Raw genomic sequence first — 25,467 nt, forward strand, 5'->3', positions numbered from 1 at the left:
CACGCGCACAACACACACGCCCACGAACCCTAACCCTAATGGCTGCTGTGCAGGTCACTTCCAACTTCAACCTGGGTTCTGATGTTAGGTGTGAAAAGAAAGTAACACTTTGGGTTGAAACAGCTAGTCTACCCTTCTACTTTGATAGTAGCCAACTCCCCACTGTAGGGTCTGGCTAGCTCTCAGTTACCAGTATGTCATTGTAGAATCCCAATGAAGAGTTTTGGGGCCTCGGAGGCAAGTGATGGACAATCCTCTATGAAGGAACAAGCAAAGTCTATCTCTACACTCCTGCCGAACGGGACATATGGCCCCAACAATCCTGCTGCTGTCGTCAGGAGTGCAGACAGGTCTACAAAAGTCTGACCCACAAGAAGAGAATATTCTTTTAATACAACATCAGCAGGAACAAGTTGCAGAATCATTAACCAAATACAAAGTGTGATTAGAATTGGGAGAAACATTAATAAATGCTATGGTTCTTGGAAAGGACAAAGAGAGATAAACATAAACATGAATGTATGATGCAATGAGACATTGGCTGTGTGGATCTATGTTAGTCTATATGATTTGTGTGATATGATTATAATGTAAACACACCAGTTTGTTAGACTATATGATTTGTATAAAACATAAAAATGGTATAATCTTGACACTTGTGTAACAAGAGATTCGGATTTGTAAGTAGCCGGTCTGAGAACATAGATAACGTAGATGTAATATTAAGATCAACACCTTCCTAGCATAAAGCATTGTCATAATTTGATGGACTTGTACACACTACTTTCTTTCATATCTTAATTATCTACACACTTGTAAAGTTAGGGGTCATGAATATTTTGTGGAAAATTCTTGTAGTTAAGATTTTCTGTAAACGTGTATAGTATATAAATATATTCGCTATATGGCTGAACTAACTTACTCATGATGCTTAACTCCAGTATAGACATCTTCCCGAGTCAAAGGAGTTAACTGACTATAAAAGTCCAGTTTCCACCCTTGCCGAACTAGGCTGGTATTATGGAGTTACATTTTGGCTGGACTAACGAGTCTATGCATAGTCCAATCAAAATCGCTCACCGAAATCGAAATCCGGTTCGAAGACTGTCGAGCAGATTTTGATCGACTGTAGTATTTGCAAAGCATGTGCACCGCCAACTCGTTGTCAACAGATATTATTCCAAATATTTTCATGTTTTTAATCAAGGTGCTAACGTGATTTAATGCTTTTCGCGATGTAAGACCGTTTTATCACAATATACATCTTGATTATCGATCAGATCGTCCTGACTGGGCGACACCATTTTGTGTGAAGTAAACACAAGTGATACGAGAGGTGGAATCTGATTGGTCCATAGGAGAGGCTTAGAAGGGACATAACTGGTAATAGCCACTGGTGAAGCTACGATCGAGCCCAGTAATTTCAGCCCAGTTCGGCAAGGGTGGAAACTGGACTTTTAAAGTCAGTTAACTCTATTGCCTCGGGAAGATGCAGTATAGTAGGGTGTGCATCAAGTTCATTTCTCCTATAATCATGGTAAGGCGTCCTTCACGGACTGATGAAAATAATACTACAATGAGCCCATTAAGGCTTAATCTGACTAAGATATTTTCCAATTAAAATACAATGTTTCATATTGATCAATACTTATCCTACAATAGCATGTGATTGTCATGGTTCGCTTGTTATCAGGTTATAGCGGGTATAGTGCAGAGACATTGGTTTGGTTCCCGACAGGAATGTGTGAAGTCAAATCTTGATGTACCCACTGCTGCGACACCTGGGGTATCATATCTACTGTATCAAGCGTTCTGTCCCAATAAGTACCAACCTGTATTTAAACATTATAGTGTCCTCAACTAAGACAGACCATATTTTCTTGTGGAAAGTACAACTATCAACTCGAAACAGCAGCGTAGAAGAGGAATATAACTGTCATGTAACTATTTCTTTGTACATTTTCTAAGCGCCTAAAGTGCTTATCACAGCGAATATGGTATTGCCCCAAAATGCATAAAACAACACAAAAAGCGGAATGTGGATACAGATGTCTGCTTGTCAGTGTTAGCAGGTACGTGTCTTCTCTAGCCTTCGATGGTAACAACCACCTCAGCACACATGAACCACGGCCCAGTTGCTGAGGTGATGTTGGCCTTCAGCATGTAGGAGCCCTGTAGGAGGAAATAACACATTCAACGAACACAAGGCAAAATAAACAAATTTGTATTTTTCATTCATCTTATTTAAAAATCGATACATTTTGTTTCATGTATTTGAGAATAATCTTGAGAGAAGTATCGTTTTTCTTAAGTCGTTAGTTCTTTCAAAAACGTTTATTCTTGTTAATGCAAGAAACTTATATTGAACATAATCACAGCATCGTGCTATGATTATAGTGTCAGTTAGTAGTTTAGGGTGGGATTGTGATGGTAAACAAGATTGTTCAAAATAAGAAAAAAAGTTTAATCAGCTCTCACCCAAAATGATATCAATTACTAAAAGTATGTAACATGTTCTGAAATAGTAATGTGTTCGCTCTGTCTTTTTATGCCCCGGTCAGCAATATTCCAGCGATGTCACGGCAGCCTGTATTATTCTAGTCTGGACCAAACAATCCAGTGATTAATATTATGAGCAACAATGCAAACTGTCGGGGTACAGGCACATGCAATCAACCAAGTCACACAAACAACATTTGACATTATATATTAGGATAAAGCATTTGACTGTTGACAGACTGCCTGCCATGTTCTTAGCAGTGTATGCTTGTGTTATTGGTCAGACAATTATTGCAGAAAGCTGTGTATTTTCCGAGTCCCGAGTCCCAATAAACCAATTCTTATAGGACTTTTAGGACTGTAACATATTTTGCTGACCTCCCAATTTTATGTAACAATGTCCTTTGTCCATGCTAGGTTTGTCAGTACCATACCCGTGCTCGTGGGTTTCACCAAAGTGGTAAACGTCTGAGACCTGCATAACTTTGGGCTATACTCCCACATTAAGCTCACACGCCGTGATATAACTGGAATACTGTTAAGAGCGGCGTTAGACCCAACTCACTCACTCACTCATTTGTTCATGACTCACCAATTTTATGCAACATTTTGTCATGCCCCCCCCCCCCTACTTTATCTTAAATTGCATGTGTAAGTTCAAATTTGGAAATTGTGATTTGTGATAAATATTGGTGACACCCACCATCCCTCCTAAACTTCCGCTACGTCAATTTTTCATGACCCCCCCCCCCCCCCCCCCCCCCCCCCTTAATCTCTTGACACCACCCCCATATAGCTTGACTATTGTTGACTGCGCTAACATGATGCTCAGTCATTCACTGACACGCCACAACAGAAATGTACTCACGGGGGGCAAGGCTGTAAGGTCAGGTAGGTTGTAGTCTAGCTTAAGATGCTCTGTAGAAAGAACAAGATGGAGATTATGAGAAGCTGACCATTAAAAAACTGAATCTTGTCTGTATTACAAACGAGATCCTAATTAACCAAGGCTGGTAGTTGATTGTCTACCATCATTGGAATTCTCTGTCCCAAGGACAAGCTATGCTCACAAAAGAAGATGATAAACTAAGTTATGATTTGGTTGGTTGGTTTGTTGTTTAACGCCGCACTCAGCAATATTCCAGCTATATGACGGCGGTCTGTAAATAATCGAGTCTGGACCAGACAATCCAGTGATTGATATCATGAGCATCGATCAACCCAATTGGGATCGATGACATGCATCAACCAAGTCAGCGAGCCTGACCACCCGATCCCGTTAGTCGCCTTTTACGACAAGCATAGTCACCTTTTACAGCAAACATGGATTGCTGAAGACCTATTCTACCCCGGAATCTAAGTTATGAAAATACTGATTCAGCAAGGACGGATAGTTTCCGTGTCTCTCTGACCAATGCAATGTCACACGAAGGCATTAACACACTGTGGTCTTGGAGTTGCGTCCCTTATATGCCAGAACCATATGTTCGTTGGTTCGAATGTACAATTCGGCTAGAAAATGGTTCCTGATTTGTAAGCACCATGTCCTTGCTCTGGGTTTTATGATGATTGAAATACTGTTTAAAGGTTTAACCCAGCTAATCGCATTCAAACATATAGAGGCTTCAAAACAAGACATGTATGGACAGGTCTCTCTCACGAACCAATGCAATGTAATGACAAACCTTTAAACCAGGCATTTATAAAGGCCATTCCCACTCACACCAGCGGATAACACACCAATGTATGATAATATTGACGATCTAAACAAACTTATTTACCTCCTTTTTTGATTGGGCAGATGTTCGGGAATGTCTTGTGGATGAGGCCGCAGTTGAGAGGGAAGGAGTCGGTGATGAAGGGCTCTGGCGCCCCGCCTGTGTACACGGCAACGTCCGCTTGGCCACTGCTGAAGGCCGACGCTGAAACAAAATGACTTCGTGTGCAGAAACAAATTCTATCAGGTAAATAAATCATTACTCCTACTCAGTAAAACTGTTGAACACCTACTAGTATACACAGTCAAGCCAGAAAACAACCTACTCAGCTCTTGGACCTATCGTTTTGTGTGTGCGAAATAACCATTCACTGGAAGCACTTGTAACATCATCAATAGACACAGCTCGTGGGTGCGGGTAGGGGATTACGATCAAAATAGTGATTACGGGTAAAGATGTGATTTAATTAACGGCGTGCGTTATTGACATTTTAGCCAGGTCAACATGTTTCTATTAAAGCAAATTCTAGGTTAGGGATCGTGGTGGAAATAAATTTGTAAATGTAACGCCATTTTCAAAGCATAGCAAGCCATGGTTAAATAAGTGGGTGTGACGTTATGTGTAGGCCATGGGTGAGAATCTAGAACCCACCACAGGTAAGAGGTCGAACTGAACAAATCAAGGGCCATTCAGAGTGACTATATGCGTTTGTATGGACATACTGTTGTACATGAACACAAAGAAGGCAAAGATCAATATCTAGATGTTTTAATGCACTTTTCTTGATCTTGATCTTGACAAAGACGGCCAAGCACATGCCCTAGAGACACGTGACTTACCTGCGATCATATCGAGCTTGAACACAACTCCACGAGACGGGTTCACGACCTTGGGACTCCAGGTCAGGGAAAAGTTCTGAGTACCTGAAGGGGATGAAGCAACCTTATTAGGTATTGCTGAACTCGATATATATATTAATATAATTGGTATCACCTGAAATAGTTTAACCTCGCTGCTACAATTCACTTGCTTTCATGTTTGATTATTCCCAAGCAATGTTACATATAAACTTGAAACAATAAACTTAGGGACTGCTTATTATTATAGAAGGGGTGGGTCCGAGCAAAGACGTACATAGATCAACCAAACATATGGCACCAACCACGTGTAATAAATCCCTTAGCTACACTAAAATATTAAAGCACTAAAACTTCCAAAGCCCCAAAAACCTAACCAATGAAAATTAAGTATCAGTCTTACTATCCATCACTGCCCAGTTGTCCTCAAATAGGCCAATCACTGTTTAGGGCTAACAAGCATACATTTCCAATTCTAGACAGGAAAATACCGTTTTTATTTCGGTTTGGGAAAGATCAAACGCACGGAAGCGTATCAGTGTCCCACACTAAAAAGAATTATCTACGTAGATGATACTTTCATTGAAGTAGATTCAGCAACCCATGCTTGCCGTAAAAGGCATCTTCCCGAGGCAAGAGAGTTAACTGACTATAAAAGTCCAGTTTCCACTGGGCTTTTAAAGTTATTTAACTCTCTTGCCTTGGGAAGATGCGTAAAAGGCGACTATGCTTGTCGTAAGAGGCGAATAACGGGATCAGGTGGTCAGGCCCGCTGACTTGTTTGATGCATGTCATCGATCCCAATTGCATGGATCGATTCTCATGTTGTCAATCACTGGATTGTCTGGTCCAGACTCGATTATTTACAGACCGCCGTCATATAGCTGGAATATTGCTGAGTGCGGCGTTAGACAACAAACAAACAAAACATCGAAGCAGAATTTTGTAAATATATACATATTTACCGCCGCAGTTTGTGGCATGCCCAGTGTCAGTGAGTCTCTCCGGGTGTAGAGGCTTGAAGAAATTTGTTAGAGCTTCTCTAATGGACGTGATCTTCGCCTTTGATGATTGAGGGGCTCTCTGATGCTTGCTTTCAAACAATAAGGGGGAGTCTTCATGGAACTCAACTGCCGCAGCCATCGACATAAACAGGAGAACAAACACTGCCAAATGCTCCATGGTCTCGCCTATCTGTTCGATGCCTTTAAAAGATGAAATAATATTCAATACACGCATCTAAGAAGTTTTGGCTCTTACACGACGTATAATTATTATGTACATACAAACAACTTCTTTCTGCCCAGAAAGAACAATCCGGTTGTACACTAACGCTTAGTCTCTGAAAGTATATAATATATAGCATTAAACTGAAAAGGGGCCCCAGTGAGATTATAGATTCGGAACCTGAGGAAAATCTAGACTTGCTTTGTTCTTTTGCATTACAGTAAGGGCTGGGCGGAAGGGAAAATAATATAGTTAAGGGATTGTGAGACAGGCTGATCTGGTTGGTAAATGCCGTACAATTAACATGTCTCTGAGACATAACAACAAAATTATTCTACTAGGGGTGAAACAGGTATCCTCTTCAAGTCGACATGAGCAACTGAAGGCCTTCTCAAGAAGCACTCTCGTTTTACTAGCACATAGGTCCATTATACACTTCACGGGGTGTTTTCTTCTACAATGTTATGTAGCAGGTTTCCAACGGGTAAATTCGAAATTCAACGTTAAAAACATTATTCACATTTTATGTGTCTTTCGTTTGCGAATGTTGACATGAATGTAAGATAATGTTCACAAAATATCTCGTTCTCGCATAACGTGTTACTGAATAGTATGACAGACAGACAGTTTATTCAGTAAGAAGGCCATAGGCCCATAATACAGACAATGGTTGATTGCATGAACTACGCATGCCAAGGAAGTAGTCGATTTAGGTTTCTCTTAGCCGTTGGACTTTATATAGATATAAACATGTGTTATATACAACATCAAAGTTTTCGGATGAAATAATTTCAGTAAAAGATGTTACAGTTTGAAACTTGATATACTGTTTAAGATACATATTTCTTAGGGCTGAATAACGCTCACATACAAGTAAAACATGAAATTCATCTTCAATAAAGGATATACCATTTTCTATACAATATTTACATAATCGTTCAGTGTATGGGACATTTGTGTATCTCCCCAAGTCAATTGCAAGTTTAAACTTGCTACATCTGAAACGGGTCATACATATTCTCAGATGTACTGGTATGGGGAGTGTAAGATATTTTTCTACATTCAACAGGGATTTAAAATGTTTATAATAAAAGGTATCAGATATACTATTGATAGAACTACACCATGATTGTTGAAAGTTATCAAATAATCTTTGCTTAAAAAGATGAATAAATACCTTCACATTGCCAACATCTTGTGTTAACCATACATATCCAAAACCTAATTTAAACAAAATATTCTTAATGTGAGTAGCCCTTGTGGTGCGAGCAGAATGGTCCAGTGATTTGAGTTATTTAATGAATAGTATGTTTTACTACGGTTGTTACTCTATACGCGAGTATCCGGTTATTGCAGTTTGTACATTGCAGTTCTTTTGCACACGCAGAGTATTTAGAAAGTAATAAAAATACTTTCAAAATATTTCCATTCAAAAGGTGACCCTCACTTAGGGTCAGGCAGTTGGTCGAAGTCACCAGGGCTGAGTGCTGAAACATGTACGTTACATGTGTTCTGCACGGAATCGATTTTAATACGTTTGCGCGGAATCTCCAGTAGTCTTGTACCAGTGGCTGGCTATTTCATTGAATGTTTGTCCTTGATTCGGAACAGTCTGGATCCTGATGAGTCGATCTTGGGCGGGAATTGTGGATGTAGAGGTTTCTGGCCGAGGTCGATCGTCTTTCTTTGGCGGAATCTAATCAATAATGTGCCAAGCATAGACTGTGACACATAACTGTATCAATGCAACACGTGCTTGTGTGATCGTCATGCTGTAGACATGGCGTTATTATTTGGTAGGGCTGGGCCGAGTAACTCGGGTACCCGGGTCGGGTGGGTACTGAGTAGGACCCGGGTACCCACAGGACTACCCGGTAGGGCTGCAACGATACACCTAGGTCACGATACGATACGTATCTCGATACTTACATCATGATTCGATACGTATCTCGATACGATACGATACACATAGTGACAAGAGAAGACAAGAGATAAATAAATTAAATGAAAGTTAAAGAATGTTCATGAGTCATAAAATATATACTGTAATGAGTATTTTAACTTAATGAATCATCTGCCATTTCCATGTAATGGCTAGCAAACACAAAACTAACAGTTCTACATATTTGTGAGTTGTGACTAGATGGTAGATTCTAGGAGTAAATACTAAATACTAAATGTCCCAGTGTCCAGTAACTTATGATTTGCCATTTTCATGTATAAAGGCAAAAAAACAATTAAAAATAATTATAGCAACAGCCTTGTTATACACCGTTTGAAAGGTCTAATCCTAGTGTTTATAAGTTATGTTTATCAAATTATTTAAATAATGCATTGACAACTGAATTAAGTTCGTTGTAAATAAAAAATGTAAGCTGGCACATTCATAACGTCCAGATTAAGGACCAAGGAAGCAAAGATTTGACGATTGGGGGCATATGTAAGATTTCAAAAGATCTACTTATTTATTTTTTATTTTCATTGATTACGTAGATCTAATTGGAAAATTATTTTAAAAAGAATTATGAATAGCATCTCTTTTCACTCATTTCAAGATAACAGCGGCTGTCCGCTCAGTAACATGAAGAAATACCTCCGTTTTCGAATGCTTCGTATGAATAACACGTTTGTCGGTGTCTGACATATGACACATCGCTAGAAAGGTTGTTTTTTCATCTACACGCTCGTAACATTGCCTTGAGTCTTTTCGTAGCTTAACATAAGATTTCATTGGATAAAAAATGGTTTCTAATGACGCTTTCTTGCCGAAATCTGCTATAAGGTTCATGATTGGTCAACTTTGAGCACGTGACCTGAGGCAGGCAATCAAATTACAAATCCTCGTGTACGATGAATTTCAGATTTTTACGAAATATTTTGCTTAAATCGTGTTATTCTGAACGTTTTAAGCAGGAAATCGCGATCTATATGTAAAATATGGAGCTTCGTGGATGTATCATGCTAGGTTGCAAGCTATGACAAAGACTTTTCCTGCATATATTTTGGCATTGAACATCGTGTCCGAGCCGAGAATTCGAGGCGCCGAAAGCCGAGATGTCATTTGACTAACATTACACGCGAAAGCACGAAAAGCTGGAAATAATAACTTAGCTGTAAGTTTGACCACTTTTAGATATATTTATGTTGATTTTATTTATCACTTTGTATGATATATTTAAAGATTTGCTTGAAACGTCTTTGTTTTTCTCTTTGACACTTTCGATGTGCACGTTGTCGAAGTGTATGTCCGAGAATTATGTTTTCAATAACATTGCGGGATAAAGTGAATAACTTTTTAATCTATCAAAAAAAATGATAAATTAAAATAGAATACGTATTTCAGACATTGTGAGATGTGATAGATTTAATAAATGAATGGTATGACAGGTAGGTCCATAAAAATATATACTATTTTGACGTGACTAAGGCTTGGCTGGTTAACCGGCCTACGGTGCCTGGGGACTCGATGCTTCTTTAAACACATTTAAAACGTATCTGTGATAAAAGTTTATTTACAAAAAAAGACGTACGTATAGATCTATACGTCTTTGAATAAACGTATCGTGAAAAATCGAGATACAGCACCTCACAAATCGCACACCGTATCGTATGGAGTGTATCGCGATGCATCGGTGTCCCGGGATATCGTTTCAGCCCTACTACCCGGACCCGTGGTTAGTCACGTGATATTTTGTTTCATGAAAAAAAATCACAATATAACTACGTGGTTACAGGAAAATTTTAAATCTCTAATGTTCGCATTTCTTCATGGCCATGAACACGTTCCTTCTGAAGTAATATGTTTGAACAAAGGTAAAACTTCAGTCAACTTCAATGTATGCATGACCACATCGTTTTATACGTGCATCTAAAAACATTCTGCAAGGGCTACTGTAAAACTATTACCAATCGGACATTTTGTACCTTTCTATTGACACCAACAGCGGGTACCCGGGAAGGGTCGGGTAATAGGGGTGTAGGCAGTGTTCGAAATACCTGCCTGCCCGACCGTCCGAGACGAGTTGATTTCAAATCGGGCTGCCAGATTTTCAAATCCACCAGCCCGACGGTCAGGTTATATTTCATATGTGAAAATATTCTAAATATTTCCCAATGATAAGCATTAATTCACATGTAAAGATGAATGATAAAATGTAACCAAAAAGAAACCCCGTTAGCTTATCCTGAGAAACATATGATTATAGTGGGCAGGCAGGTTTTGGTCAGGGCTGGCAAGTATTTCAGCTAGCCAGTCCTGTGGTCTGGCTGAAATTCTGGGGAGTTTCATACCCTGCCGTTAGCTTATCCTGAGAAACATATGATTATGGTGGGCAGGCAGGTTTTGGTCAGGGCTGGCAAGTATTTCAGCTAGCCAGTCCTGTGGTCTGGCTGAAATTTTGGGGAGTTTCATACCCTGGTGTAGGTACCCGGGTAGTAAATTTGGACTCGTCCCAGCCCTACTACTTGGGCACCCAAAGATGATCAGATGGCTCAGTGTGAGTTTCAAACAGATGTAGTGAGTCTCTGCTAAATTCACAATGAATTATTCAATGTGAAAAAAAGTTTCAAATCAGGAATATACAACTACACGTGAAAGGCCAATCAGCTGTTTACGTGCAGAGGAGGAGTGTATGTGGGCGTTTAGTTATCACCACGTGACAATACATTCAGGGACATTATTAGTAGATTGCAATCGCCGTCTTTTCTTAAGAAAATTGACATATGACTTTCGATATCTACTTTCTTAACAATATCTATAGTATCATATGAGTAGAGTGTTCCTCAGTTATGGCATATGGAAAACTGTCAGGTTCATACAAGTTAGTGAATATTGGCCCAGCCATATCATGACGGCGAGTGAAATGCCTTCTCTGTGGGAACCTCATGTGATGTATTGTGTCTTTCTGTGGTGAAACGAAGGAGAAAGTTTGAGCATTTACGATAGTGAGTGAGTGAATATGGTTTTACGCCGCTTTTAGCAATATTCCAGCAATATCACGGCGGGGGACACCAGAAATGGGCTTCATTTACGATAGACTTGGTTTAAGTGAAAGACTGATTTGTGACGTCACATAGTCGTCACAATAGCATGATGTCAATTGGTCACGTGACGCTTGTCCATCGCATTCATCAACTGGACACTAAACAACATGTATCAACATGGTATTTGTGTTGAACCATATATTTTGAACTCGATTCCCAGGAGTGATAGAAGTGTCTTAGCCAAATTCAGAAGCGGAGAAGCCCCAATAAACATAGAGACTGGGCGATACACAAATACACCGGTGGAGGAGAGAACGTGTTTTTACTGTAAGGATGAAGTTGAGGATGAAATCCATGTTTTATTACACTGTCCCCTTTATAATGATATACGTTCTACCCTCTTAAGTATATGTGTGGATAAATGTTGTACTTTTAATGATTTTACAGATGTACAGAAAGTTAGTTTCATCTTAGCTCATCCGGATGTTGTTTTTTATTCCGCCAATACCTGCAAACTTTTAATACAGAAGTGCACAATTAAGATCTATTTATTGTCTTTGGTGGTAATTTATACAGAAATAAAGATTTTTTTCGAAATAAAAAGGGGTGGTGGGTGGGTGCGCCCCCCCCCCCCTGTATCCGCCCATGACTTCTATCAACAAACCCACGGCCTCCCAATGGGATCCCCACTGTTACCCTTGATCACCGAGATATTTATGAATTCTTATGCTTACTAAGTACTCCAACTTCTAAATGCCTATCAAAGAAAACATTAATGAAGTATAGCGACAGGCTTGGACACATAGGCCCTGGTGTCGTTGCTTAAATTTTTATCGATCAAGTAATATAATACAAGTTAGTGCATTTCTCGCACTCTTCATATAATAGACCCGGAACTATTTAAGCAACAAAGCAAATGTATGACAGCAAATACATCAGTTTTGAAGCGTCTGTAAAAATATGCAAATGGTTTTAAAGATACGTGTATAGTAGGAATATTCCTGAGTGCCGTGTCAAAACAACAAACAAGCAAGTAATCGGTATATTCTCTCAATTCAATTTCGACTAATCAGTCTGTATCCCAGTACAATCCAGGGCGTAAGCCTGACATGATCTCGCAGATCAAGGAAATGTATCAAACCTGTTGCTTACCCTGGAACTCAATACTTCATACAATAAGCAAATAAAACGTTAAATATAACGTTACAGATGAAGTAATTTCTCAGTGTTTAAATGTGTGAAGCTTTTTATCTGTGTGCAAAGACTTACCAAACGCTACACTTAATCCAAACCAGGATACTAAATGTGATAAATCAAAGAAACATTTATTTATGGGAATTCCCACTTCCTTGTTGCTTGAGTCTACAACTCAAGGCATCACGTGCCCTAACAGCCTATGTTAGGAGTTCCCCTCCAAGCTCCTTCCCAGCGCGTGACACCTTCGTTATTACACAATCGGTAACATAGTATAGGGAGCGCCGCGAAAGGGACATCGCCGTGGGGAGCTTGCTTCCGATCATGTTGCAAGCTCCTCCTTATCGCGTTACCCTCCCGGTACTAATAGTACATGGACTGCTCCACGAACGAGTCATCTTTGTGAGGAGCTTTGGCCGTGGGTTGCAAAGCATTTACTTCCCCTTGTTAATAAGGAAATAGTGTGACGTCCACTGGAGATTATTTAGGCCTATGGAAATCTTCTCGCCGACTCGCGGCAAAAAGATTGGGACGGATGTTCGGTAGAAAAAGTAACGGTCGGCGCTTCCCAAAAAGGAAGGTACGTACGTTACACTGTTTTGTAATAAAAAGTTGTCAAAACGTCATCCTTTCAAACTGATGTTTTGATCTGACGGATTATATCAACGCCATGTTTTAAGAATGAAGTGCTAACCGCAGCAGACGAAACTGTTGATCAGCTGTTTGCCAGTGGCATGGCCAGTGACAGTACTACTGCCAGTGTGCTGTGTTTCTGGTTCCTCTGATCATTACTTGGGAAAGATTCCGCCAAAAAATATTATTTAATTCTTCTAACCAGGGGCTATGAAATAAATTATAACGGGGACTTGGCAAATTGACGTCCCAGCGTGTTCAATTCCAGCAGTTCCAACACTTGTCTGGTGACACCCCTTATGAAAAAGATTCAACATTGACAACTGTTAGAAGGTTGTTTTGGAAAGAGTTCCCTTTGGTCCCCCACCTGTGTCTTTTCATTATGAACCTGTTGAGTGCATGGGTAAAATAATGGTTAAAATCAGGTGGGGGGGGGAACAAAACGAACTCTTACCCAACTGTTTGACAGTTGTCCAAGAAGTGTTTTAGAACAAATACCTGACAAGGTCAGCATCATTCAACAATATTTGTAAAGGTAACAGTGTGAAACAGTTGTTTGAAAGTGATCATCTGACAACTGTTTGACAACTCTCGGATGATCACTTTCAAACAACTAGATATCGGATAAGTAATATAACAGTGTATTATAACAATAAAGATAATTGGATAGAGACAGTGTTTCAGTTTCACACAATTTGGCACTATGATTATACATCAACACCTCTACTGAAAATGAGCAATAGACCATTGTAGCTTTTTTAGCTCTTTAGGAAAAAAACCACTTGTGGCAAATACAGGTGATATGATAATAAAGAAGGAAACGGTCAGTGTCTTCCTGCGTGGCATTTGTTATATATTTGATTAAGATCCCTTGACATCATCCATAGTTTCATGACTAATCTAAAATCTTATTCACGTTTCCAAAGCTGGAAGACGATCTAGAAGCTACAGCATCAGCATCATTGCAACATGGAGAGTGGAAACGTTGTATGGAAGGATTCTCAACAGGCCTTGACAAGACAGACACTGGGCAGCGTAACACAAAGAAACCCTGCACACAACGAACATCCAAATGCCAAGGCTTTCTGGAGTCGAGTTTTGACCATCTCACTGAGCTAGCATCTGATGCATCGGGGCAGGATATAAAAGGTGATGAGACAGGTGAAATCGTTTGCCAGTAACCATGGTAACCCCTGTCCCATTCAGTATTTCATCAACAAATTGCAGAGGTGGTTCTGAAAAGCAGATGTCACTGGTGGAATTCATTTCAGGAGTAGTTCAGATGCAGGGATACTGGTCATAACAGACAGTGCAAGAACAGACATTATTATTTAGTTACAGAGGTTATTTTCCTTTTGAGGCTACTTAGAGGCTTTTGAGATTTTGACAAAGTGTAGTTTTCTTGGTATTTTAGAGGAAAGTGTTAGTTTTTAATTTAATTAATAAGTATACTGACATATAAGTCTTATTAAAATCATATCTTGTATTCCAATATGATACACCTCTGCATTGATATCTGAGGACACCTCCATCGAAGGTCGTGCCAGGTGAACCGCAAATGAACTTTGACTGCTTATCTAAATGAAAGCTGCGTGGGCTCTTGAGTTTAATTTAATTACCATCACTATTCCAAAATTTCGATTTGTACAAATGAAAACCTAGAGAACACAAATATTCCTTTGATGGTACTACTTTTGGGGTTTCATGCCACGGCACTCGGAAACAACATGATGTAAGAAGTAGCCACCATCATATGATGGCACATCTTCCCGAGGCAAGAGAGTTAACTGACTTTAAAAGTTTCCACCCTTGACGAACTAGACTGGAATTACTGGGCTCGATCGTAGCACCACCAGTGGCTATGACCAGTTATGTCCCTTCTAAGCCTCTCCTATGGACCAATCAGATTCCACTTCTCATATCACTTGTGTTTGCTTCACACAAAATGGTGGTTTACGAACCAGATTTCGATTTCGGTGCGCGATTTTGATTGGACTATGCATAGACTCGTTAGTCCAGCCAAAATGTAACTCCATAGTACCAGCCTAGTTCGGCAAGGGTGGAAACTGGACTTTTAAACTCTCTTGCCTTGGGAAGATGATGATGGCACTGCTATGCTTTCTACTTTGGAAATTGTTGATTTTAGTTCGTTTTCAAGTTGCAGAAATCAGATACGCTGGTTTGAATACTTAGCTCACTTGTTCAGAGAATTTACGATCCTCAATGCTGATTGGGGGATTAGAAAGTTCACCGCACATGACCTCCTATGGATGTGTCCTCCCACAAGGAGGCATTGTATCATCAGAGTAACAGAGCAGGCATAATTTATAGTGAGTGAATTAGTGGAAGTTTGTGTTGCAGATGCTGAACTCATATCTTGGTCCTCAAGTGAAAGTGACGATTTTGAAACCAGTATCAAATCTGATGTGCAGGTTAGAAAATCAAAAACCAGCAACAGTAGCACTCCCAGCAGGTCAAGAGAAGGCAAACCTTCAACAAAAAAGAAAACATTTCCTAAAGCAGGCAAACTAGAGCTGAGGAGGATATCTCCAGATTTTGATGTTCATGAATTGTATGAGTCTGATGGAGACATCGACACAATCTCCAGCAGCTCGGAGGAGGAGGAGGAGGGGATGAAGGATGGGACTGAGGAGGACAAAAAGCCATGTGTTAAACTGGCGGATATACCCAGACAGGTGAGATAGATAAGTGTACATTCACAGTTGACCTTTGGGGGTGCAGGTGGTCCCCTCATCGAAGCCACAGCAAGATGCTGTTCAGAGTCCCATTGGCATGCCGCAACGAATGACCGTGGGTTTAGTTTGCCTTGAATGTGGTTCTAGGTTTGTCAGCACCATACCTGTTTGAAAATGCACCATACAAAGTGGAAAATGTCAAAGACTTGCATCGCTACGGGCTTTCGTCCCACATCGAGATGACATGCTGATTTATATGGTCACTAAGATACTGTTCAAAGCAGCATTTAACCAAACTCACTGACTTCAACCTGTGAAGATCCGGGCTAGAATTACTGAATAGGTCTTCAGCAACCCATACTTGCTTTAAAAGGCGACTATGCTTGTCGTAGGAGGCGACTAATGGGATCGGGTGGTCAGGCTGTCTGACTCGGTTGATGCATGTCATCGTATCCCAGTTGTGTGGATTGATGCTCATGATATTAATCACTGGATTGTCTGGTCCAGTCTCGATTATTTACAGGCCGCTGTCATAAGGCTGGAATATTGCTGAGTGTGGCGTTAAACAACAAACAACAAACAAACTAGTATATATTCAGTTTTACAAGAGGACTTACTGTGCACTTGCAGCATGTCATAGAGCATTGAGATTTGCTTATTATAGATGGACTATTATTAATGTGAAAATCATTGGCCCTGGGATATTACACAATACTGCTCAGAAAAAGGTAATTTGTTTTTTAAAGACCTTGGACCTCTGGCACTCTAAACCACAGTTGGGAGATGAGTCTGTCTAGTGGCTGCAGCAGTGACTCAACACATGACAACCTGGGTGTGATTCCCTGTATGGGGCTGTGTTATACCCATAGTTGTGCCCCTGTTGTGCCCCTTACATCATGTTGTAAGGTTGTCTTGTCTCTACACCCACTGATGGTTGGGTCTGTGTTATACCCATAGTTGTGCCTCTGTTGTGCCCCTTACATCATGTTGTATGGTTGTCTTGTCTCTACACCCACAGATGGATGGGTCCGGCATATCGTTGTAAAGGATCCTGTCTTCTGTCCTCAGTAATATCAGCAAATGCCGTCTGACATTGTTCATGTGAAAGTTGTTAGTAATTTTCTGTATCATCTTCCTGACTGTTCAAATGCATTAATATATGTTTGCACAGTGATGCATTTCCTTGACGAAACTTGGAGAACTAGTGTGTTTGTGTGTGTGTGTGTGAGAGAGAGAGAGAGAGAGAGAGAGGGAGAGCTTGGAATCAATATAATGTGTCTCAGTGTGGTATCTATATTAAAGAGTGGCATGGTATCTCAGTAGGCTAGCACTAGAAAACTGCCATTAGTCCGAACTAGTACTAGCAGCAACACACTCACGCATGTGATTCACATCCCTATATATAAGTGCAATAATCTTGAATGCAATGTCAAACACCATGTCACCTCCACCATGTCACCACTTTGTCATTAAACATGTTAAACATGCATGTCACGGTGTCATATATGTATGTGTGTTTTTTAGGTGAATATGATGAATAGCAGTGGGTATGTTGTTTTTTTTCTATTTTAGATTACCATTCATTTCATTGATACAAATTTAAAATAAAAATAACTGCATCTTAGACAATAAACGTTTCTTGTTGTTATAGACTTCCCCATTGAAGAAATCACACATCTATCCTGCCAGTGTGGTGAGTATAGTTATCAGTGTCATACTTTTCCTCTGTGAAACCATCCTGTGACACCCCAGAAGATTATAGAGGACAAGGGTGGCTCATTCGATCTGCATTTAGTGAGTTAGTGAGTGGGAGAGTGAGAGAGTGATTGTATAACAAATGTTATATTTGGGATAAACACTTTCTTAGTAAAGTACAGATTCTCGTACTTTTTGAGTTAGTCTCATCCGGGATTTGTACCCGCACTGCCAGAGTTTGACCACCTTCTAAATGGCATTGCGTGTTCAGAGTGATTTTAGTTTTACACCACTTTTGGCAATATTTCAGCAATGTCAGGGCGAGGGCACCAGAAAAGGACTTCACACATTGTACCCATGTCGGAATCAAACCCAGACAAGTGAATACTCTTTAACCACAAGGCTAACCCACCATCCCTGGATAAGTTAAGAAATTATCAAAACTTTCAGCAAAAGTTATCAGGTGTATTCATATAATGACAATTATACTTTCTTCTCTTCAGCATGTGTTTTTGACTTACAACAACTCACCAAAATCCACAGACAGGGCTACAATGTGTCGAAAAGGCTGATTATGGAACTTTTAGCAAAGGTTCACACTATATCTTGGATCAATCATGCTGTGAAGTAGCTAGATCCCATGGTTAACTGTTCACCAGTTGATTTGTAAATACAGTTTGGATAATTGATTGTAAATTATGAGACTAGTAATACAATATATGAATAGATGTGGAAGAGCTGTTTGTCAATTTAAAACTTACCTGGGTTGGTTGAGACAGTTGACTGAAGCTAGCAGACAACAGACACGTGTTACGTGAGCCAGACACACAGCAGTGCAGAACAGTGTAACACCAATGCAGCAATCATTCACTTCCTTGTTTCTGCTGTGTCACGTGAGAAGTTTCTGTGTGTCAGGTCAATGAGGAAGTTTTTGCTTGTCTTGCTGGAAGTGAGTCAGTATTGGTGAACTGTACAACTCAATATGTTATTTGAGTTATTTTCCCTATAAAGATTAGATAGATACCACTTTATTACTTTGTATTTAATTGTGTTCTGAATATAAATATCTAATTTTTTTATTTGAAGCTTACACGATATAAAGCTATTTCATTGGATGAGAGGTCGGTCACATGACTGCGAAATTGACGTTCATTTGTGTATGAATGACACAATTTGACGTTCATGCGTTTTGACGAGACTGTTCTTGAAATGACGTAAACAATGACGGACTACTTCCACTTTCCTGGGGGAACTCCTGGAAATTCCCTAGTACGAATACATACCGGTACAGAAGCATACTTTCCGATCATTTAGTCATTTTAATCTTGCACACAGCGTGCTAGTATGCATAGAGAAACGTCAGAGGGTTTGATTGCATGATCGTTCATGAATATCCTCGCTAAGACTTCGCTGAAGAGCAAGATGTGCATACATAAGCTCATGTCACCTCTCCTAATGAGGAACTATTTTACTCCGCAATACAGCTGGTTGTATGGCTGTCAGTGTAAACGTGGGGTCACACGTACTAAATGAAATTGTGTATAGATCTAGGCCTACATCCTTTGATGTAAGAAATCGTGATAAAAAATCATAAGAATTGACTTTCACTTTGTGTGAGTTAATTGGAGTATGATTAAATTTTCGTTGTGTTCATGGAAATTCCTGCATTCTGATTAGCTGAATTGGTCACGTGTTATTGCATTAATTTCCCAAAGAATGTAAAGAATTAATCCACGCCCATCGTGGCGCACTACTTTTATTACTGAGGAATGTGGGGGAATCCCAATATTACAGTCTAGGGAATTCCCTTTCTGCCCACGTGTATCATCATGCACAAGACATTTAGCGACTTTCATGCATATTCATTGTCCAAACTACCATTTGAAACCGAAGGCCGAGAATGAATGAAACAGCAAACGTGCAGGCTTGCTCGCCTGTTCTTTTCCCACTCGCCTCGGTTCAACTTTCATGTCTTCGGGTTTCATTTCTAACTAGCATTTCTCCAACTGTGTTTTACCGTAATCAGGGAAGTAATGTTTGAATCACGCAGTAAATGACCATGTTATTTGAAACAGCCGCCTTCTCTCGGACATATTTCTTCCGGTTTGTTACAGTCTGACTGTTGCAGTTCTTTTCGCCTTAATTGACAGGTCCAATGAATATTGTTTTAATCCCACTCTCCGTTGATTGGCTACTGACTGTGTAGGCGTGTCAAGTTATGTGCATAAATTAAACGATCACCTGATTCATGTCACGCCACTGTATGTATTCCTACACCTGGAATGTTTATCAATGTCGTCATTTTTGTCTGTTTTGATATATGCAACTGTTTTGGGTTAAACTATTTTAGATAAAACATGTTTTACGTTGTCGAATTTAATTATAAGCATTGACTGTATATTTTTTCGGTTCATTGAGGTATGAATCGAAAAAACAATGCAAACTGTATGAATCTGCTATATTTTTTTGGGTTCATTGAGGTATGAATCGAAAAACCGATGTGCAAACTTTTGTAAGAATTCACTACACGGATTCATACAGTTTGCACATCGGTATTTCGATTCATACCTCAATGAACCGAAAAAAATACACAGTCAATCCTTAAATGAACCTTCATAGAGTGAGGGCCAAACTGTATGAACGTCGGAACTTGCTCACTCTATGAAGGTTCATACTCCGATGAACTCACAGAAAGTGAAAGTCAATTCTTAAATGAATTAAGACATACATCATGTACACGGACATAGACAGGGTTTTGCCTTGACTTACAAAAATAATTATTTTAAGGATCCTTGCAGGCAATATGAGGGTCCTGTAAAGTAATGAAAGGTGCAATGTACCGTACCTTTTGATGGATTGAATCAATGATCATGTTGACAGTGGTCATGATTGATGAATGAAATGACAGACGCCCATAACTGCCCTTCATGCGCTGGTCCCCCGCCATGATATTGCTGGGATATTGCTAAAAGCAGCTTAAAACCATACTCACTCACTCACTCGCTCTTTATGCGCTGTGACCCGTGAAGATCCGGGGTAGAATAGGTCTTCAGCAACCCATGCTTGCCGTAAAAGGCGACTATGCTTGTTGTAAAAGGCGACTAACGGGATCGGGTGGTCAGGCTTGCTGACTTGGATGATGCACGGTCATCGATCCCAATTGCGTGGATTGATGCTCATGATATCAATCACTGGATTGTCTGGTCCAGACTCGATTATTTACAGACCGCCGTCATATAGCTGGAATACTGCTGAGTGTGGCATTAAACAACAAACCAACCAACCAAACCAACCAACTTTATGCGCTGTAGGTACAATGAATATTGTTGTGCATCCCTCTGGAAGCAGTATCCAATCTCAGCATTTGTGCGTACTGGATGCACCTTTGTGCGTTGCATAACACCCTGCATAGAAATGTAGCACATACATTCCATCTGAATACATTAGTGATGGGTTAGAACTTTAAATACTTTAAAATGACAGAACAAAAATTGCAATGCTAAATGCACCAAGGGAATGTGTTATCTTATACATGTTCAGTAAACTCAGAATTTTATGATTATCAGTTCCCTGTTCCCATATACCCCAATATGATTTAATAAGATATGTGATTGGAAATAGTTGGGGATATCCCCACCATGGTTCGAATATACCAGTACTATGAAGGCTGGAGACGAGATCAAAGGTGCTTCCCATCATGTATTTGACAACAGCTATAGTTGTGTGAACCGCCTTCTTGATGGAGCTCATCTTACGGCAGAATTATCACAATGCTGTACATAAGACGCTCTGTCTTCTGTCAGGTCATTATGGAAGCATTTGGAGTTATGTCTGAATGTCACAGAAATTCTCTCACAGTGGTTTTACAACTACAAATAAAAAGTATGTATATTTTACATAGATCTGTAAATTTTTCAATCAATTAACTTTAACTGAGAATAAAGTTGAATATGAAAAAAAGTTGAATATTAATTTTTTTCCAAATACACTGGGTCTTTTATTGACGAAACACACCCAAATAAGCATGGGTCCTCACTAGGGCTGGAACGGGTAACTTGGGTACCCCGGGTCGGGTGGGTACTGTGTAGGACCCGGGTACCCACAGGACTCCCCGGACCCGTGGTTAGTCACATGATATATTATTTAATGACAAAAACTATCTAGGACTCTATGGTTACACTACAAGTCGCAAATGTTCGCATTTCTTTCTGACAATGCACCCATTCCTTCTGTTTTTTCAAATCTTTGAATAAAGATATAACTTGAGTCAACTTCAGTGTATGCATGACCAGATTGTTTAATACATGTATGTTTATACGTTTTGCCAGTGCGATGGTAAAAAAATGCCCAATCGGATATTTTGTACCTATCTCTTGAGACCTACAGTGGGTACCCGGGTAGGGTTGGGTAATAGGGGGTGGGTACCCGGGTAGTAAATTCGGACTCGTCCCAGCCCTAGTCCTCACTTTATTATTTTAGTTTTCAATTTGCATACTTGAAACCACATATAGATAAAAAACAAGAGATTTCTGATAATTTCCTAGGACCTTTCCTTATGCTGTTGTTTGGGAGATTGTGACTAATAATGCTAATGGTCGGTCTGCTGACCATGATTTATTCCTATTTCCTCCTTTCGAACAGCCTCACTTGTTCCTTGTGTATGCAAGACATAAGGAAGTATTTTATTTATTTGCATGTTAATGTTTTTAGCTCACCTGCTGTAAAGACATGTGAGTGTGTGCAACCTACTTGGTGTGTGTTTTTTATTAGGGAACCAAGTAGCTCCTAAACTGAAAGTTTATAGGAGCCTGACTGAAAATCTGAGATACCGGTAAACATATGTTCACCCAGGTTTTCATTGAGGTTGAACATTCTAGCAGGGGTTTCAGTGTGTGAAGCCTAAAGATGGTATTCAGTTATAATAGAAAGGTAAATTATCGATATTGCTGATGCTGGATTATCAACTCGACTTGCTATTTCTCACTGAAACATGGCTCAGAATGTGGAGACGAATCCAAAGTGGCCAAGATGACATCTGTCGGGTATTCATTTGGGCATATTCCATGCAAACCCAGACGTGGTGGCGGCATTGCAGTTACCTATAAATCACACATTGATGTATCTGTGATTGAATCAACTGGACACAACTTTCAGTCATTCGAACTGATGGAGTGGACTATCTCGACTGCAAGTGTCAGTATTCGATTTGCATGCATATACAGACCACCTCAATCAAAACGAAATGAAATTCCCAAATCTCTGTTTTATGCAGATTTTTCAGTTCTGCTAAAAAATTACAAACAGGAAAAAATACTTCTTCTTGGAGACTTTAATGTTCATTATGAACAAACTGAAAAAGCGGAAGTTAAGAAATTAGCCAGGCCTTTGAATTCACACGGACTACAGAAACATGTGGACAGCCCAACTTACAAGTCTGGTCCCATTATTGACTGGGTGGTGACCAGAGAGGAGAGTAACATCATATCCACTGTGTAAGTAGGGGATATGCAAATATCTGATCTCTACATGGTATTCATTGAGCTGTCCCTTAAAGCTCCTTCACGAATCAAAGTCAGTGTTCGGAGTCGCAACACCAAGAATTTGGATGCATCAGCATTTTCACATGACTTGAAAGAATCTAGTCTATTGATAGATCCACCCAATGATCTAGATGAGATTTGTTAGTCTTACCACTCCACTCTCTCCACTCTCCTTGATCTACGTGCACCAGGTGTAGGCAAGCCAAGTCCCAGTAGGCCTGCAGCTCCTTGGTATTGTGATATTGTTTCACGTGCAAAGGCACATAGACACATTGCTGAATGTCAGTGACGTAAATCAAAATTGGAAGTTCATAGAGGATCTATAAAGTGGCACGAAATGCTGTTACTCAGCAAATAAGAACCTCTAAAACACTTTCATTTTTAGAAAGTTTACTAACTCTTTGATGGGCAAGAAGATGAAAAGACTCTGCCAAAATCAGCAAGCAGCAAAAAATTAGCCAGTTATTTTAGCAACTACTTTGTCAACAAGATACAAAAAATTCGACAAAGCCTAGATTAGAAGTCCATCCTGACAGTCACACAAACATCATCACAGATTGTTTATGTGACAATGCTCTATCAGATGAAAAGTCCATCCATGACAGTCACACAAACGTCATTCCAGATTGTTTACGAGACAATTCCCTATCAGATGAAAAGTCCATCCATGACAGTCACACAAAAGTCATTCCAGATTGTTTACGTGACAATTCCCTATCAGATGAAAAGTCCATCCATGATCCAGATTGTTTGCGTGGCAGTCCCCTGCTACTACATGACATGCAAAACAGTGTCAGTGGTGAACCTCTGAAGGATTTGAAACCGTTCTCAAAACTAGAAATCCGTAAATGATCACTGATTCAAAACCTACGTTCTGTAAACTAGATCTGATTCAAACAAAGATCGTCATTGGTCACCTTGACACTCTACTTCCTGCCATAACAAAGATTATCAACCTTAGTCTTTCATCGGGTGACGTTCCTCAGAGTTTCAAAGAAGCTATAGTTAAACCTCTCCTCAAAAAGCCTGGTCTGAATCCCAATTTGCTGGAAAACTACCGTCCGGTATCAAATTTACCTTATCTCGAAAGTATTTGAAAAGGCGGTAAAAATTTGACTTTTGACATCTGAATGCCCATAATCTAGTGGACAGATTCAAATCTGCATATAGAGCTAATCACAGCATAAAGACTGCATTACTTAGAGTCTTAAATGAACTCCTTACATCAGCAGACAGGTAATGTACGCTTGCTTGTTCTACTTGATCTGCCTGCAGCATTTGTTACCATAGATCACATCAAACTTTACACCATCAGACTAGAAGGAAATGTTCTCAAATGGTTTACATCATACTTAGATGGACGGTGTCTGTCAGTCCCTGTCAATGAGGCAACATCATATAGTTTTGTTCTCACTTGTGGTGTTCCCCAAGGGTCAGTTCTGGGCCCCATTCTTTTTACACTGTACACAAAAGGTTTGGGTCATATCCAGGGGCCCGGAAAATTTAAAATCCCAATCAGACATTTTCATTTAGGCCATGCCCGCTTCAGACAGCGTATTTTCACATTACAAGTTGTTATGTACAGTGTTCCCTCGTTATTGAGCGCTTCGGTTATAGCGCGGTAAAGCATGGCTCCCAAAATTTAATATCATTTTTAGTAAATTTAAGTTTTCCAATGACACAATGTTTTCCCCCATCTCAGAAAACATTATCAGCTGATCACCGCGATCACGTAACACCGGAAATACAAGTCAACAAATCCGAATTGAAGAACGCAATTTAATCCTATAATTATAATATCTGGTAATAAAAAAAATTGTTCACTGTTTATCTGGACTAGAGTTTGCAATATATTTGATTAATATTATTCAATATATCATTCAATAATTATACAGAACCGTTAAAAATGTTTACAATAATTTCGGCGAAATCGTATGCGAAGTGATCGGTAGATCGCACATCTCACCATTATTTACAGCAACCACGGTCAGATTATCTCTATTGACGCCTTGAAACGAACTTTAGTTGCAAGAGAATGGATACACATATCATAAATACAGTACCATGACTCGCTAAAAGTCATATTTGAGGCAGTTTGACTATTAAATGTCGACATAACGTTTTCGCAATCGAAATACATTTAGCAGGAGAAGTCCCTACAGTGACTGGTAAAAATTGTTCCATACGGCAAAAAATATCCTGCATACCATCTGTACCAAAGTGCTACGCTTATGGTTCTTATAATTTTAAGTATATATGGTGGAAGCTGCAACTAAAATAACACATTTGGAATATATTCTTCCTGATAAAAATAATAATTTCAGATACAATTTCTTCCCACAACTGCATCAAAATTCTTTGAAGTGGTACCACTGGGTACGTTTTAACTGAATCACCAGTAGATTAGGAGGAAACGTGTGCAGAG

At 39.7% G+C, this 25,467-nt stretch overlaps 2 protein-coding genes across 3 annotated transcripts in view; one reads left to right on the forward strand and one right to left on the reverse strand.

Moving 5' to 3' along the window:
• Nucleotides 1-374: 374 nt before the first annotated feature.
• On the reverse strand, nucleotides 375-18,419 carry LOC124135337. Of its 2 annotated transcripts, none has more exons than XM_046500615.2 (6): nucleotides 18,264-18,419; nucleotides 6,040-6,279; nucleotides 5,057-5,140; nucleotides 4,281-4,421; nucleotides 3,368-3,417; nucleotides 375-2,172 (listed from the first exon to the last, which is right to left on the reverse strand). In XM_046500615.2, the coding sequence occupies exons 2-6, from the start codon at nucleotides 6,254-6,256 to the stop codon at nucleotides 2,086-2,088; spliced, it is 579 nt and encodes a 192-aa protein (XP_046356571.2). In that variant the 5' UTR covers nucleotides 6,257-6,279; nucleotides 18,264-18,419; the 3' UTR covers nucleotides 375-2,085. The 2 variants fall into 2 exon arrangements, with proteins under 2 accessions (XP_046356571.2, XP_046356572.2); XM_046500616.2 differs by lacking the exon at nucleotides 18,264-18,419 and adding an exon at nucleotides 12,554-12,703.
• The window catches only part of LOC124135336 (DNA repair-scaffolding protein-like), a 39,382-nt gene continuing 26,760 nt past the window's right edge, over nucleotides 12,846-25,467 (forward strand). Inside the window, exons 1-4 of the mRNA XM_048399011.1 lie at nucleotides 12,846-13,058; nucleotides 14,038-14,260; nucleotides 15,473-15,807; nucleotides 17,459-17,500. Coding sequence (XP_048254968.1) covers nucleotides 13,014-13,058; nucleotides 14,038-14,260; nucleotides 15,473-15,807; nucleotides 17,459-17,500 — 645 coding nt within the window. The 5' untranslated portion in view covers nucleotides 12,846-13,013. The remainder of the gene's footprint in view (nucleotides 13,059-14,037; nucleotides 14,261-15,472; nucleotides 15,808-17,458; nucleotides 17,501-25,467) is intronic.

This window comes from Haliotis rufescens, unplaced genomic scaffold, assembly GCF_023055435.1.
Source record: "Haliotis rufescens isolate VD_foot unplaced genomic scaffold, xgHalRufe1.0.p SCAF_19, whole genome shotgun sequence".
Taxonomy (NCBI): Eukaryota; Metazoa; Mollusca; class Gastropoda; order Lepetellida; family Haliotidae; genus Haliotis; species Haliotis rufescens.

Bases quoted from the DNA above. Each gene is read 5' to 3' on its own strand.
- LOC124135337 (XM_046500615.2), bottom strand. From the start codon at position 6,256: ATGGAGCATTTGGCAGTGTTTGTTCTCCTGTTTATGTCGATGGCTGCG. The intron at 5,141-6,039 runs GTAAATATGTAT...CATCCCCTTCAG, and splicing joins GCATGCCACAAACTGCGGCG to GTACTCAGAACTTTTCCCTG. The intron at 3,418-4,280 runs GTAAATAAGTTT...TTCTTTCTACAG, and splicing joins CTGCCCAATCAAAAAAGGAG to AGCATCTTAAGCTAGACTAC.